Here is a 16304-nt window from a genome sequence, read left to right as displayed (position 1 = left end):
TCAGCAAGCTGGAAACTAATTATACCTTAATGACTAAGGATGCATGTAAATTTTTCCTATAAACATGTGATGAAGCCTTCTGTGTAAAACGGGTCATTTCTAGCTGGCATTTAAAAAAAAAAATTCATGCTAAACTTTCTGCTCTTAGGATTCACCAGTAAGTCTTGCTGCAGCTGTTTAATAAATCTATTGTCCTTTTTGAATTAAGAAATTAGTTTTAAAATATCCCACTAAAAAAGAAGAAATGCTCAAATGAGCATTGCTTTCAAGATTCAGTTTTTCTATTTTTTTCATTTTGATGATTAAAGTTAATTCAAAATTGATAACAATTTCAGGGGTGCTAAAGCTGGAAGTGGTTTTTAGGTTAATTTTTAAAGGTCATTTTCAAACCCTACTTCGGTGGCTAACTAAAAATAACTTCTCCTAACAACCTATTGCCACTTAATTATATCTTGACATTTAATCTTAAGGCTTTAAAAATATTATCAGTAAGAGGCTACATGGGTAATAATCTGTTTTGCCTGATGAGTTTCTTCCCCTTGGTATAAAGTAGAAGGAATATATTAAAAAAGACTCTTTACTCAGGGATTTTGGTGAGTCTGTTCTTTAATGTTTTCTTCATGAACTTGGCTGTTGAGCATAATTTGGGCAAACGAAAACAATATTTCTTTTTCTTTATTTTTCACACACAGGGCATAATGCAAGATGTGCAATTACTAGTCATGCCCCAAGGATTTATTGCTCAGTGCCCAGATCTTAATCGCAGTAAGTATTTGTCCTTCTACTGTGTGATGTGATAAAAAGTGTGCTTCTTGCTTAATTTTGTCTAGAATGTCAGTTTGAAATTGGAGTTCACATCTAATGGATGTCAGCATAGACTTAATCAGATTGAGCCCCCTATAAATACAATTTGACCAACGTTGTGTTTGTAATTCCAGCCTGTCCAACTTGCAATGACTTCCATGGACTTGTGCAGAAAATCATGGAGCTGCAGGATATTCTAGCCAAAACATCAGCCAAGGTAAAAGCTTCTTAAAAATATAGTGAGGGAACTAAGAAATCCTTGAGGTTTCAAATAGTTCCTTTTATAACCATTGATTTTCTCCTTTGAGATATTCCTTATACCACACTATTTGGAAGTACTGAATCTAAATCCTTGCTCAAGGAAAAGGCTTATAAATATTCAGATCCCAGCCATCTGTATAACAAATGATTCAGTAAATCAGGAATAAAGCAGATTACCTTTTATCCATTGCTTATCACACATCAAGATTTATTTTTAGTTTAAGTTTTCATTATTAGTTATTACTATTTAGCTTTTTGTTATAAGCCAGAGGAAGCAAGACAATGTAAAGAATATGTATAGTATAATTTTATCAAGGAAATGGTTTCACAAATGCTTTCTACCACTATGTTGCAGTAGTAGGTTTATTCACTAATGTCTTAAGTATATATCAGGTTTTCTGACAATTTCACCAGATTTTTAAATTTTGCGCAGTAGTTATAAATTACCTGAAAGTTGTATTGTACAGTGACTTGTTATTTATATAACTCCTAAATTTACTTTTTCACTTGAGTAAACTATTAATGAAGCAACATTTAAAAAAATAGAAAATGTTTTTCTGCATTGAGTGATGCATATTGAATTAGCCATCGATTTGTGTTTCATAAATTGTACTTTTTGTTTTAAAGTCAAGGAACAAATTTTTCACAAAAAGTAAAGAAAGCCCCTTCCTTTTAAAAGAAAGACTTGATTTTTTTAATAACTAAGTGTTTGATGTGCACAGCTATCATTATTGCTGTATACTTAAAAAAATTAGATGCCTGCTGGAATGTTTTGCATTTCTGCATTGCTGGGTTGGTGAACAATGTGAACCCTTCCTTTGTGTCACAGCTGTCTCGAGCTGAACAGAGAATGAATAGACTGGATCAATGCTATTGTGAGAGGACTTGCACCATGAAGGGAACCACCTACCGAGAATTCGAGTCCTGGACAGACGGTTGTAAAAACTGCACATGCCTGGTATGGCTTCTATTTGTGTTCAGAGGACAGGAACTCAGATGTTCCCACTTCTTTAAAAATTTATTAAAACAATGTAATCATGAAAATTTCAAGACCCATTTCCTCAAGACACAACACTAAAGTGCCAGAAAACCTGGTCACATCTAAGGAGCCTTGTGTTACATTATTAAAAACACTTTCTAGTCTGTAAAGATGATTGTGGTTTAGGAATGCTATAAAGTTTAAGTTTATTGGTACACACATGAAGTTAGCAATTTAAATTAGCATAGTAAGGTGATTCTTAAAGGATTCTCCTATATTCCTCATTAGCATTTCCATGGATTTTGACCCTCTTTGTTTTATTAATGCATTTTAGTAAAACTAAATTATATATAACATTAAATATCATGTTCAAATTGAGCAATGTAAACAAATTATGGAGTTTAAAAAATAAGATTATCTTAAATAGTTTACTAATACAGTGGAATACAAACTATAGGGTTTAAATGAACATGATTTTTGTCTAATTGCTCACTAATAAAATAGACTTTTAATGTATTATTTCATAACAGTATATTCATTTTCAAAGAAAAGTTCAAAATGAGCTTGGTTTTGAACTTTTAAATTCCACATTGAACTCATCTGATAAAAAGTAATCTTTCTGGAGAGAAGTCAGAGATCCATATTAATTAACCATTAAATTTCCCCATGGTCATCTCGTTTATTCAAAAGCAGACTGTCATACAAATAAAAACATAGTTCAGAAATAACTGTGTGTAAGAGAAAAAGAGAGAAAGAGAGAGAAAAGAGAGGGCTTTTATTCAGTAACATAACATGTTCCTGCCAAAATTATAACACTTTATAAATACAGTATAACCTTATCAGTCTTGTAAATGGGGACCAAAAAATATAATTGAGTAAAATCTAAATCTAGGCTGTGTTATGGTGAAGTCAATAAAATGACTAGGAAAGCCTAAGTAGCCAACCACCTGGGACCTCTGGATGACCTTAAGGAATCAAATTCCTTGTGGGCCTGTTTGCAGTTTGGGGCATCCTGTGGTGATTGTCAGCACGAGCTTGCTTTGTGGGGGCAGCCTGTCCAATCTTACATATCCATTAGAGATTCTGATTCTTGAAACTGGGACTTCCAGGATGGTAGCAGCTATTCCAGAAATTGCCTGGTTTGTTGATGTTCATTTGGTGAGTAATCTAGGAATAATTAGGTGCTCCAGCCCTACTCCGAGGTTGCTATTCCCCTTGTTGGGGTGTGCCCTTCCATGTACCTGTGTTCTTATCCACTTCTATACAGAAGATGAGGACTATAGTTTATTTAAGATCAGTTGCTTGACAAAAGATTGGGAACAATCACCAAATATGTTATGACTTAACTTGTATTGCTATGGGTCACTGTATTAGGGATGCTACTGTATAATAGCTAAAGGAAATAAAGATATTTATGTAAAGAGTTTGAAGCTTTAGAAATGGATCAAAAAGACCTTGGAGACTATTAAATTCCTTCCTGGAAATTCTTTAAATATTGTTTGCTTTTCAGAATGGAACCATCCAGTGTGAAACTTTGATCTGCCCAGTTCCTGAATGCCCAATTAAATCAGCTCCTGCGTATGTGGATGGCAAATGCTGTAAGGAATGCAAATGTGAGCATACATTTTATGATGAATACTTTCTCTAGAAAAAATAAAACTTTGTATTAATAAATGTTTAACCCACTGGTTAATCTGAGCAAGCTAAGTAGCTTTTGGAAATGATGGAATATTTATATATTTTGGTTGATTTGTTCTTTTCCATTTTGAAATGCTATTCTCTTTTCTAGCAGGATATTGTTTTCCTTGGAAGAATCTACTCTGTATAGTGATGGTGACAGGAAAGATGTGTGAGAACCTTATTGGAAGGCATTTGACCTATTGCATTGCTTAATATAAGTACCTCCAATATAGATAAAGAGTAGTTCACATTCAGCCACAATAACCAAGGAAATCCATGATATAATTGACCTTCAACATCAGGAGATATACTGCTACATTAGCCCAAATAACAGAAGTCCACATTATTGTAGAATCATCCAGTGGGTACGGGCATGGCCCCAATTCAGAAAAAAATGTCTCACACAGTGTCTGAGGCAGCTTTTCTACATTTTAGCACACATTGTATGAGCTCCGTTCTATAGCTATCCTCAAAGGAGTGCTAGGTCATTCATTAGTAAGAAAAATCAGTCCATCCATATTACTTATAATTTTTTTTTATTGTAAACAATGGGATACATGTTGTTTTTCTGTTTGTACATGGAGTAAGGCATACCATTTGTGTAATCATAAATTTACATAGGGTAATGTTGTTTGATTCATTCTGTTATTTTTTCCCTTTCCCCCACCCCTCCCACCCCTCTTTTCCCTCTATACAGTCCTTCCTTCCTCCATTCTTGCCCCCCTCCCTAACCGTAACTCTAACCCTAACACTGACCCCTCCCACTCTCCATTATGTGTCATCATCCACTTATCAGCAAGATCATTTGTCCTTTGGTTTTTGGAGATTGGCTTATCTCACTTAACATGATATTCTCCAATTTCATCTATTTGCCTGCAAATGCCATAATTTTATCATTCTTTATGGCTGAGTAATATTCCATTGTATATATACCACAGTTTCTTTATCCATTCATCAATTGAAGGGCATCTAGGTTGGTTCCACAATCTGGCTATAGTGAATTGAGCAGCTATGAACATTGATGTGGCTGTATCTCTGTAGTATGCTGATTTTAAGTCCTTTGGGTATAGTCCAAGGAGTGGGATAGCTGGGTCAAATGGTGGTTCTATTCCAAGTTTTCTAAGGAATCTCCACACTGCTTTCCAGAGTGGCTGCACTAATTTGCAGCCCCACCAGCAATGTATGAGTGTACCTTTCTCCCCACATCCTCGCCAACACCTGATGTTGCTTGTATTCTTGATAATCGCTATTCTAATTATGGTGAGATGGAATCTTAGGGTGGTTTTGATTTGCATTTCTCTTATTATTAGAGATGTTGAACATTTTTTCATATGTTTGTTGATTTTTTGTAGATCTTCTTCTGTGAAGTGTCTGTTCATTTCCTTAGCCCATTTGTTGATTGGGTTATTTGTATTCTTGGTGTAGAGTTTTTTGAGTTCTTTATAGATTCTGGAGATTAGTGCTCTATCTGAAGTATGAGTGGCAAAGATTTTCTCCCACTCTGTAGGCTCTTTCTTCGCATTGCTGATAGTTCCCTTTGCTGAGAGAAAGCTTTTTAGTTTGAATCTATCCCAGTTATTAATTCTTGCTTTTATTTCTTGTGCTATGGGAGTCCTGTTAAGGAAGTCTGATCCTAAGCCGACATGTTGAAGATCTGGACCTACTTTTTCTTCTATAAGATGCAGGGTCTCTGGTCTGATTCTGAGGTCCTTAATCCATTCTGAGTTGAGTTTCATGCACAGTGAGAGATATGGGTTAGTTTCATTCTGTTGCATATGGATTTCCAATTCTTCCAGCACCATTTGTTGAAGAGACTGTCTTTTCTCCATTGCATGTTTTTGGCACCTTTGTCTAGTATGAGAAAATTGTATTTATTTGGGTGTGTCCATGTCCTCTATTCTGTACCATTGATCTACCTTTCTATTTTGGTACCAATACCATGCCGTTTTTTTTACTATTGCTTTGTAGTAGAGTTGAAGATCTGGTATTGTGATACCCCCTGCTTCACTCTTTCTGCTAAAGATTGCTTTAGCTATTCTGGGTTTCTTATTCTTCCAGATGAATTTCATAATTGCTTGCTCTATTTCTGTAAGGTACGTCGTTGGTATTTTAATTGGAATTGCATTGAATCTGTATAGCACTTTTGGTAGTATGGCCATTTTGACAATATTAGTTCTGCCTATCCAAGAACATGGAAGATCTTTCCATCTTCCAATAATCTCTTTAATTTCTTTCTTTAGTGTTGTATAGTTCTCATTGTAGAGGTCTTTTACCTCTTTTGTGAGATTGATTCCCAAGTATTTTATTTTTTTCAAGGCTATTGTGAATGGGATAGTTTTCCTAATTATTCTTTCCAAAGATTCATCACTTATGTATAAAAATGCATCATGTTACTTATAATTTTAAACATCTTTTCCTTTATCCTTGTTAAAAGAATTTCTCATTTTACTATTTGTTTTTTGTAATGGAGAAACATGTATGAACACTGAGTTATTATAAAGTTTGTAGAGTATATAAAGTTGTTTAAGTCCAAGTGTATTCAAATGTATGCATTTAAGGTAGTAGGAGAAAGGGAAGGATGGGGGGCAAAAAGAGAAATGTGATGGAGAAAGAGGGAGAGGGAATTACTAGTGACTTTTACTGGGGTTTTATGTGTACCTCACTCCTTTACCTTTGTCGTATCTTACTTTTGGCTACACAGTGAGCCTGTGCTGCTGTTGGTGAGACTGACATTATCAGAGAAAAATCAGGAAGTTGCTTTGTAGTCCATTGATTTCATTCCCTCAGGGGCTCATTTATTTTTAATTTTATTAGGCTTTACATTAAAGCCAGTTCATTTCATGAGAGTGTAGAAGCCTAGTCAAGTAGATTTGAAGGAACTAAGAGGGATTGAATACAATTGTTTTAACACATGTCACTAACTAATTTCCTTGGTGAGAAGTAAATTGAGTTTTCCTTGGACATCTCTTAATAACTAGAAGCTGTGGTGATGTTCTGTGATTTTCTTTGTGTAGCTATTTGAAGCTAGGAGGAAGGCAGATTAAATATAGGGCTTCCTAATTATAAAACAACAATAACTGGAATCATACTTTCTATTCAACTTTTATCCTTTCCTCCCATATTCTATGTTCTTATCAGTGAACAGGACAGATTTGCATTAAGCAAGGTCAATTTATTAGATATAGGCTGATTGAAATAAAGGCTATTGTGATGGGTACATTAGTAAGAAGTGGTGAATTTCAGTTTTGATATTACCAGTTGTCTCTGTAACCAACCATAAGCTGCCTTATTAAATCACACTAATTCTTGAAATCTTCCCAACAAGTATGTAAGCACAATGAAATGGTAAAATATTGTGAGATTCATTAATGCATACTGTTTCTGTCAGACTTTGGTCCTAATGATGGAGAACTGACTATTTTCCTCATATCTAAACTAGTGAAAAATGAAATTAATCCGTGCACAAGTCACAGCATTCTTGGGGAAAAAAAAAAAAGCCAAACAATTAAGTTGACTCTCTCATTTTATGTGGCTAAAAAGTCACAAGGATGAAGTGACTTTGTCTTTCTGGTAATATCTGATGATATCAGATAAATGCCATGGGATATAGAGGGCTTATATCTATATTTGTTTGTTATTTAAAAGATTTGAACTTCTAGTTTTAATGAATTCTGCATTTTACTAAAGCTAGCAAGACAATACCATAAACAGGCATAGATTTTTTCCTCCTAAGGGAAATAAATATTTAGTTCATATGGATATCGTTAAAGATTATTTAGGAAGACGTCTCAACAAGGCACAATTTTAAAACAAGTCACTAAGAATATTTTAGAAAATGTGCTTCTGGAAAGTTTCATATTAGACATATACTACTGAAAATGAGTTTAACAATCATCTGACTTTTTTAGAAAGTACAGATTTCTATATATGTTCTTACAGTGGGAGAAACAAAAATAGTTACACATATCAGTAATTTTTTAATGTATGTATGTGTATGTTATCTTACTGAAACATGAGGAGAAAGTCTCATCTACTTATGTTAATTTTAACAATACTACTTTATAAATTATGAGAACTTAATTTTATTGGAGTATACATTAATTTCCAAGGTTTTTACTCTTTGAAACACATAAGCCCTCCTAGACCTCTGCACCTACCCTATCTTTGAGATGCTTTTGATCAATTTCCTTAAAAAAAAAAGTTCTAGTTATATATGACAGTAGAATGCACTTTGACACATTCTACCTAAATGCAGTATTACTTCTCATTCTCCTGGTTGTACATGATGTAGATTCACACTGGTTATGTAGTCAGATATGCACATAGGGTAATAATGTCTGATTTATTCTACTATCCTCACCCCCATACTCCTTCCCCTCCCTTCACTCCCTTCTCCCCAATCCAAATAACTCTGTTTTTCCCCCTAGCCACTCCACCCCCCATTGTGAATTAGCATCCACATATCAGAGAAAACGTTCAGCCTTTGATTTTTTGGGACAGGCTTATTTCACTGAGCATATTCTCCAGCTCCATTTGTTTACTGGCAAATGCCATCATTTCATTCTTCTTTGAGGCTGAGTAATATTCCAGTGTGTGTGTGTGTGTGTGTGTGTGTGTGTGTACACAATTTAAATGTGGTATGGATATATATATTTTCTTTATACGAAAACGGCCGCTTCTTTGCCCGGCTGCTCCAAGCGGCTCCGTAGCCACTTCTCTTATGGCCCAACCAGCGGGACGAAAGACACGTGCACTTCAGAGGTTCATGAAGCAGCTTCCCGTTTATTCAGATAACACACCCTCAATATATAAGCAGTCTCATGCATAAGCAATTGTAACCAGATATGTCCATCCAATCCTGTTAAAGGTCAAGTGATCACTCGCTCGGAGCGTACATGTAAAGTATATCTGTCCGCCCTAGGTGGCTGAACTGATTATCATACAGCCAATTGTAAATGCTTCCTGCCTTTCTCCAGGCATAATCAGGAGGCCGTTTGCTCTCTGCCAGTCACCATCTTTAGATGCACGTGGCGTAACCCTGGGCCCCAGGTTTCGCCGGCCACACTTTATCCATTCACCTATTGAAGGACACCTAGGTTGGTTCCATAGTAAACAGGTATTGTGAGTTGAGCTGCTATAAACATTGATGTAGTCCCATCATTGTGGTATGTTAATTTTAAGTTCTTTGGGTACATACTGAGGAGTGGGATAACTAGGTCAATGGTGGTTCCATTCCAAGTTTTCTGAGGAATCTCCATATTGCTTTCCATAGTAGTTGCATCAATTTGCAACCCCACCAGCAATGTATGAGTGTATTTTTTCCCCCACATCCTCACCAACACATATTATTGCTTGTATTCTTGATAATTGCCATTCTGACTAGAGTGAGATGAAATCTTAGAGTGATTTTGATTTGCATTTCTCTACTTGCTAGAGATGTTGAAATTTTATATATTTATTGCTTTGTATATCTTCCTCTGTGAAGTATCTGTTCAGTTCCTTAGCCCATTTATTGATTGGGTTATTTGTTTTTTTGGTGTTAAGTTTTTTGAGTTCTTTATGTTTCCTGGAGATTAATGATATATCTGAGGTACATGTGGTAAAGATTTTGTCCCATTCCAATTGCCTTTTTAGTGACATAAAAATCAATAGAATATATTCTTCAGTGCAAACTGTTAAAGGAGATAAATCATTTATCATTCCCGAAGTTCTTCCTAACTGCTCAATGTTACTTTGCCAAGATTGAAATGAATAAAACCATGCAGTAGCCAGTCACTATTTGGTGTTCTCAATTTAATGCTTTCAGTCTTGATTCATTAGAGTTGTTTGCACTATTCTGAGCATTCCTGTTTGGTAACCCACTGCCTTTTTTTTTTTTTTTTTTTAACTCAGTAACTTCAGCTCCAACCCTTTATCTGAATATAAACAGTGATGAATAGCAATAAGGTGATTGTTCTGGGAATGAAGTCAGAGAGAAGCAAGCCTTCCTTTTTGAATATACATGAGGAAAATTGTGGGAGGAATTGCTTAACTTTTCTTGCCTCTACCATTGAGCTACTGTGGTGGAGTTAAATCGGTTAACATTCAAAGTCAGGAATGCAAATGCCAGATCATTAAGGTAATGGTAATCACAAATATAATGAAGTCATTCTCACTTTTTCAGCTTAGAAGGCGCATTCTTTGTCCCTCATTTTATCTGTACATATCAAATAAGGGCCAAAGAATGTTGCCTCCATCTTCCTAACAAGAATATTGCATTATTTGTCCAGAATACATGATTAGTTAGTGGTCCCAGAGAAATTCCACTGGACAGTGCTGTGCTTTGTAGGTCTACTTCCATTTTAAAAATTATCGACTATAATTAATCCAAGTGATTCACTTTTATCAACTGGTTAAACTTGCTAGAGGTGTTCCAGAGTTCTAGTTGAGGGGGGACAGAATTGTAAAGTAAGCAGAGTTTGCTTTTGTCATTCATCTTCTCCACTTTCAGGCACCATCTTCATGTCCTTTAACTCAATATCAGGCTCCCAAATAACAAATAGCAAGATTTAGTAGCAAATTCAAGATAGCCCTAGACAACGTAATGAATCAATATGTCAGGTGACATTAACTCTGAATGAGGTAGAAATAATTATAGTATATAAAATCTTGACTCTTTAAAAAATAAAGAATTTCAGAATATAATTGACTAAGTTCTAGGACACAGAAAGTTTCTGAAAGTCACAGAAATTGGAAAACATTTGAAAGTATCAGTACTTTACTTATTTTCTTTCAGTGGATTGTATATTCAAGCTTGTACAAAAAAGGTAGTTCAGGAAGTTAGGGCATCAGAATTAATTCTGACTGATGCTAGAACGTCTTTTACAGAAGAGACTATGTTTAAAAATAAGAAGGCAGCAAATTTCCTCTCCATTACTTGAGGAATATTAAGTATGGAAATGTGAATGTAATCCTCAAAATTGGTTGGTGCTTGCTTAGTAGCAGTAGTACATAGTGTTTTCTCAGAGGCTAGTTTTATATGAATAAATTAAAATTATTTTTCTTTTGATTGAGCAACATCAGAGTTTCAGTACATTATATAGACTATATTTTAATATGCTTTGTGCTGATTAGACATCAGATTATATTAATTAAAAAGTTCTTGTTTAGATAAAATAGACTTACTATAATGTGTTTGCATATTGAGTAATTAGGTCTGTGGGTTACAAGTCCAATATTCTGAGTATGAATTCTGGCTCTACAAATTATTTGCTGTGTATTTTGATCAAATCACTTGACTTCTCATAGTCTCAGTTTCCTCATCTGTAATGTGGAGGAGCAATTATATTTGCTACTTGAGTTTGTATGAGGTTAAAATGATTAAAACAATGTTAGCTACTATTATTATTTATATTAAAAGAATAATTCATATCTTATTGATTAAAAATACAAAGTAGCTAAATGATCTCCTTGGAGCATATATCTTATAGCTTCCTGGGACCTCAAGATATTTAAGATATCTTTGAAAGAACCATTTGCTTCTGGGGAGATAAAATTTCATTATTTCCATTTTACAGAGGAATAGTGTAGCCAAATAAAGGGATGTTACTAAGATCATATGTAATATGAGGTAATTTTTTTCTTCTTGAATTGTGTTCTGATATATGGTACTACTTTCCCCAAACCATTATCTTCCTCAATATTTTGGGTATATCTTGATCCAGATTAACACATGGAACTAATTTATGTACTGTTTTTTGTGTCTGGTTTCTTTCACTCAGAATCATGTTTTTCAAATTCATTCATATTTTTGATGCAGATCATGTTTATAGATGCAGATCTATCACATTATTTTTGTTGTAGATACAGATGACTAATATTTGTTACTGCATATATATTATTTAGGGTAAGGTTACACATTTCAGTCACTTGTTGAAGGACAATTAAGTGGTTTCTGGATTTTGACCACATGAATAGTACATCTGTATATAATTTTATATAGTTTGGGGTCTAATATATGCATGTATTTCTGATGCGTATATACCTAACAGTGGAATTGTTAGGTTATAGGTTAAAGCTGTCTTACTCTGAGACAAAACCTGATTGCCAAACAGTTCTCCAAAATATAGTTTATTGTCTCACCAACAACATAAAGAATGTTCAAAGTTGTTCCACATGCTCATTCACACTTGAAATTTTTAATTTTAGCCCTTTTGATAAACAATGACGTTGGTACATGGTATTGCATGGTAGTTTAAATTTGTATTCCCCAATGACCAATTAAGATGAACACCTTTTCATGTACAGTCATGGGACATGTTCTGAGAAATGCATCATGAGGTGATTTTGTCTTTGTTTGAATGTTAGAGTGTATACTCAGACAGATCTAGATGATGTAGCCTACTTTATGTCTAGGCCATGTGGCATATAAATATGATATAGCTTATTCCTGGAGCCAAGGTGAACAGAACAACACAAGATTCAATCAAGTACATGAGAAAATCATGCAATCAAGAGATGGGGTAGTCATCAGATATATGAGGCTGCTGCTGTATAATACAATATACTGTTTTACAAAAACCTTTCTAATGTATATAAATAAGAAGTTCACTCTAAAATGGTGTTAGAAGCATAGTGTAGTGAATACACAAACCAGTAACATAGTCATTATCAAGTATTAGGCACTTGTACATGATTATGTGTGTTTCACTTTTATATCATGGGCAATATAGTAGGTTTGTTTACATCAGCATCACCACAAATATATAAGTAACACATTATATTATTATGTTATCATAATTGCATTGTCAGTAAGTGATGGGAACTTTTCAGCTCCCTTATACAAGGATCACCATCATATATGTGGTCTATCATTGACCTAAATTTATGTAGCACATGGCTGTATTTATAGACTGCTTTCATTAATTTTCAGTAACAGAAAATAAATGATTTTATTTTTTCAAAGAGAAATTTTCTTGCTTTTAAAAAGAGGTGATAATTTGGAAGTTTAATTCTTTTATTTGTACATATATGTGGATGTTTCTGCCAGATAAAATAAATAGTAATCTGGGGGGGATTAAAAGACTGCCATTCAAAAATTTGTAGATTTTTAACAAGGGCATTATAACCTTATAAAACTGATTTGTGGAGGCCTTTGAACATGTATTCATGACTTTTAAACAAAAATCAATGGTATATAATTCATCAAGAATATATAATTTACCAAGAATCTCCTTATTCTTCAAAAAGGAGGGAAACACAATTTAATGATTTATTTAGGTTATATTTAAAAAGGAAATAATTTTGGAGCAAAATAACCAAAAAACATAGCTGTCTCTGTAGTAATGCTGGAAGCCTAGGAAGTATTCATGTTGTGTTGAGCTTCTCATGTATGAATACAATTACAAATTAGTTGGCATTATAGAGACACAAGGGACCCTGCAACCAGAATGCCAATACTTGGAGAGGGGAATTACACAATAATGAAAAAGGTAGAAATAGTAATAAAGAAGTATGTTTTCTAACATACTAGATGTAGTATTTTTAGAATATTTCTTGAAAATTCATTGTTATTAAAGATTATTATGTCATAAGAAACAATTGAGTGAATTGAAAGGTAATGGTAATTACGTGTACAGAGTTGTCTGGCGTTAGCCTTTTCTCACTAAAAGCAGCATAATTTAGTATTTAAAATAATATGTAATAACTCATAGAATTAGGACACTTTTCTAATTCTATAAATAAGTGTTAAAAAGTGGGCCAGTTCATTTGTGTATTACCTTGTTAAGATAATGAACCTACGATAGGGAGTACTTTACTAAAAACAAATAGCTAAGTTTTATTAAAGAGAGATTTCATCAAGATAATCCTGTGGTTTCCCAAATACTTCCATTAATTTTGTGCTGATATTTTTTAATAAACTCTTCAAAAAAATTTGGCATACTGCTACCTTTTATATATAACACAAACTGATAAATGCCAGATCAGTGGAAAAATACTCAACTGGCAATATATTAATAAATAAGAATAATTATAATGAACATTATAATCTTCAGATCAATTACTATGAGGAACCACATTATACATTGCAATGATCTTTAGAAAAATATAAATCTAACGTTAATTAGTCAGCTTAAAGCTGAGCTGGGATGCCAGGAAAAGTTAGTATAGAATCACAGGGTGATGATCATGTCACAGTGACTTAGCTGCTCTGTTTTTTATATCAGTTCTGAATACTAAAAGCTGTTTAACTCTATTGTTCTTTCTTACTAATACTGGCATAGTATTTTAACATTTAAATTAAAAAGAATGCTTGCATATAATTCACTTTCAAACCATGCACATAGATGTAAATAAGATAGAAGAGTCTCCTTTATTCTCCCTCCCTCAGACTTCTAGACCTTTATTGCATCCTTTGTCATATGACTGGGCAGGCTTTTTATGTGTTTTAATGATCTCATGCCTTTCCTGGTTTTTCACTTTTATTATTTATATATGTATATATTTGTATCAATGAAAATCACTTTATATTATTCCATTGTATAGTTTATAATTTTATTTCTTGTCTCTCAAGGAATATTTGGTTGCTTCCAATTTGTTTTATTTTCCTCATGAGAAGTAATACTTTAGGATGTCACTCATACATAATCTTCAAGGACCTTTATACAGTTTTGTCTATAGGGTGAATTGCTAAGTGTGAAGTTGCTGGGTCAAAGCCTATGACACTTTAAATGTTGCCAGTTCTTTCCAAATTACTCCACTAGGGTCCCAGATGTTTTTTAATCTTTAGTGAGGGAGCGCTAGGTGGCAGTGCTGAGGGAAACCTGAGAACAATACTTTTGTCTGTTTCACTGAATCTTTAGAAAGGGAATTAGAAGGACTTTTTCTTCTTTTCCAAGCAACCTTGACAAGATAATGCCGATTCATGGGAAATCCTGTAATGAAAGATAGTCCATGAAAGCCTAAAGATTCTTCTTTTACCACAAACATTGTCGTCTGGTGTGCTCATGGGAAATTATTGTTCAAATTAATTGCTGTTCCGCATCTTTGGAAAATTCCGTAGATGGCATAAGAATTTGTTGAATTCATGTTTTTTGAAATGAAAGTAGTTTTCCAGAAGATGTAGCATCGAATACTACTCCGTGATTCTGAGGCATTGTGCTGTGCCTATTTAATCATGTTTTATTTTAATAGGAAGCACTCAGCTTCTAGTTCTTCACTCTGAATTATAATTTCTCTTCATTATTAAAATCCTTGAATAAATGTATTTTGGGGACTTTATTATTTTTCATGCCCCATTACATTTTCTCAAAAGAACTTCTCTGCCCATATAATGACATTGCTTAAATGGCTTAAAACTCTTCAGAAGAAAGCTTTATGCAAATCTGTCTGTAATAATAATTAAGTCAAACTGCCTAGCACAGTTCTAGAGAACTAAAAACGGGATTCTTTAGGTGATCAGAGGGTTAGTCCTTTTTCGTAGTGTAAGATTTTGAAACAAGTGTGAGGGTTTTAGATTTGTACCAAACCAGAGTGATAATCTAGACATCATTCATATGAGACTCAATTTAAGATGGAAGAAAAACACTTAGGTAAAATGCAGCTTCTTATCTGCAGTGTTTTTAGGTAATTGTTTTAAAAATGAACTTATTTTCTTCTCAAAAGCAATTGCACAAAATGGCATTTTGAAATCAGAATAGGGAAAGTAAGATATGTGCAATTTAAAGAATTTTAGAAGTTGATTTTGGCAATTATGTGGAAAGCAGAAACTTAGGAAGACCAACTACATAATAAAATGGACATCAAAGTTCCCTTTGGAGAATCAGGTGACAGCAGCCCCCATCCTCAACTAACAGTGCAGCTGCCCTGGACTCTCCACTGGATATCTTAAAGACTATATGTGGTCTTTGTCTTTCTGTGCATATTATAGATCTTATAAAATTACTATAGATTTAGAATGAAATGAGGAAAGCATAATGATATAGTAGTAGTTCAACATAAGGAAGGGACAGAAAAAAATTCTCTTTTTCAGTTTAGAGATGGTTGCAGTGAGGTACAATTTGGACACATTTCTTTTTATGTGAAAGTTGGTCCCAACTCCTAAGTGTTTAACCATTAAAAATGCATATGAAAGAACATGAAATTACTTTGAAAAGTTGTTACTTGGAGTTGATTGTGTTAAGAATGGAGCTGCATCCATTTCAAAAGTGTTAAGTTGGTAAAATTTCTTTTCATCAGAATGGCTGATGCAGTCCCACTTCAAGGTCACATTATATGTTCCACCCATGTTATATATATTTATAGGTAGATTTTGCTCCTAAATGGCATCAGCTTCTGTCCACATCCTCTTTACCTCAGTTGCTTTAATGTCTCTATTAGGAACCTCACTATGTGGTCTCTGAAGTGTGGGCAGATATAGGACTACACTAGGTTTTAGGATTTGAGGCTCATACCTTGGGGGTTTTAGTTGTTTTATACTTTAGTTACATTACAGGTATATAATAATTTTAGGTTTGCCTTCGTAATGGCCCTCACTTATAAATATTCTTTCGAGTGATTAAGAAATATTTTATGAACACCATGCAACAAACTCAGGAACTCA

General features: G+C 33.9%; 1 protein-coding gene across 2 annotated transcripts in view; it reads left to right on the top strand.

Moving 5' to 3' along the window:
• NELL2 (neural EGFL like 2) overlaps positions 1–16304 on the top strand; it is a 433796-nt gene that overhangs the window by 149014 nt on the left and 268478 nt on the right. For both annotated transcript variants that reach the window (XM_079139564.1, XM_079139563.1), the window contains exons 7-10: positions 693–765; positions 939–1021; positions 1895–2023; positions 3555–3657. In XM_079139564.1, the coding sequence (XP_078995690.1) occupies positions 693–765; positions 939–1021; positions 1895–2023; positions 3555–3657 (388 nt within the window). The remainder of the gene's footprint in view (positions 1–692; positions 766–938; positions 1022–1894; positions 2024–3554; positions 3658–16304) is intronic.

Source organism: Sciurus vulgaris (assembly GCF_902686455.1).
Source record: "Sciurus vulgaris genome assembly, chromosome: 5".
Taxonomy (NCBI): domain Eukaryota; kingdom Metazoa; phylum Chordata; class Mammalia; order Rodentia; family Sciuridae; genus Sciurus; species Sciurus vulgaris.
Note: the sequence above shows the minus strand (reverse complement) of the source record. Positions and strands in the feature narration are given on the sequence as shown.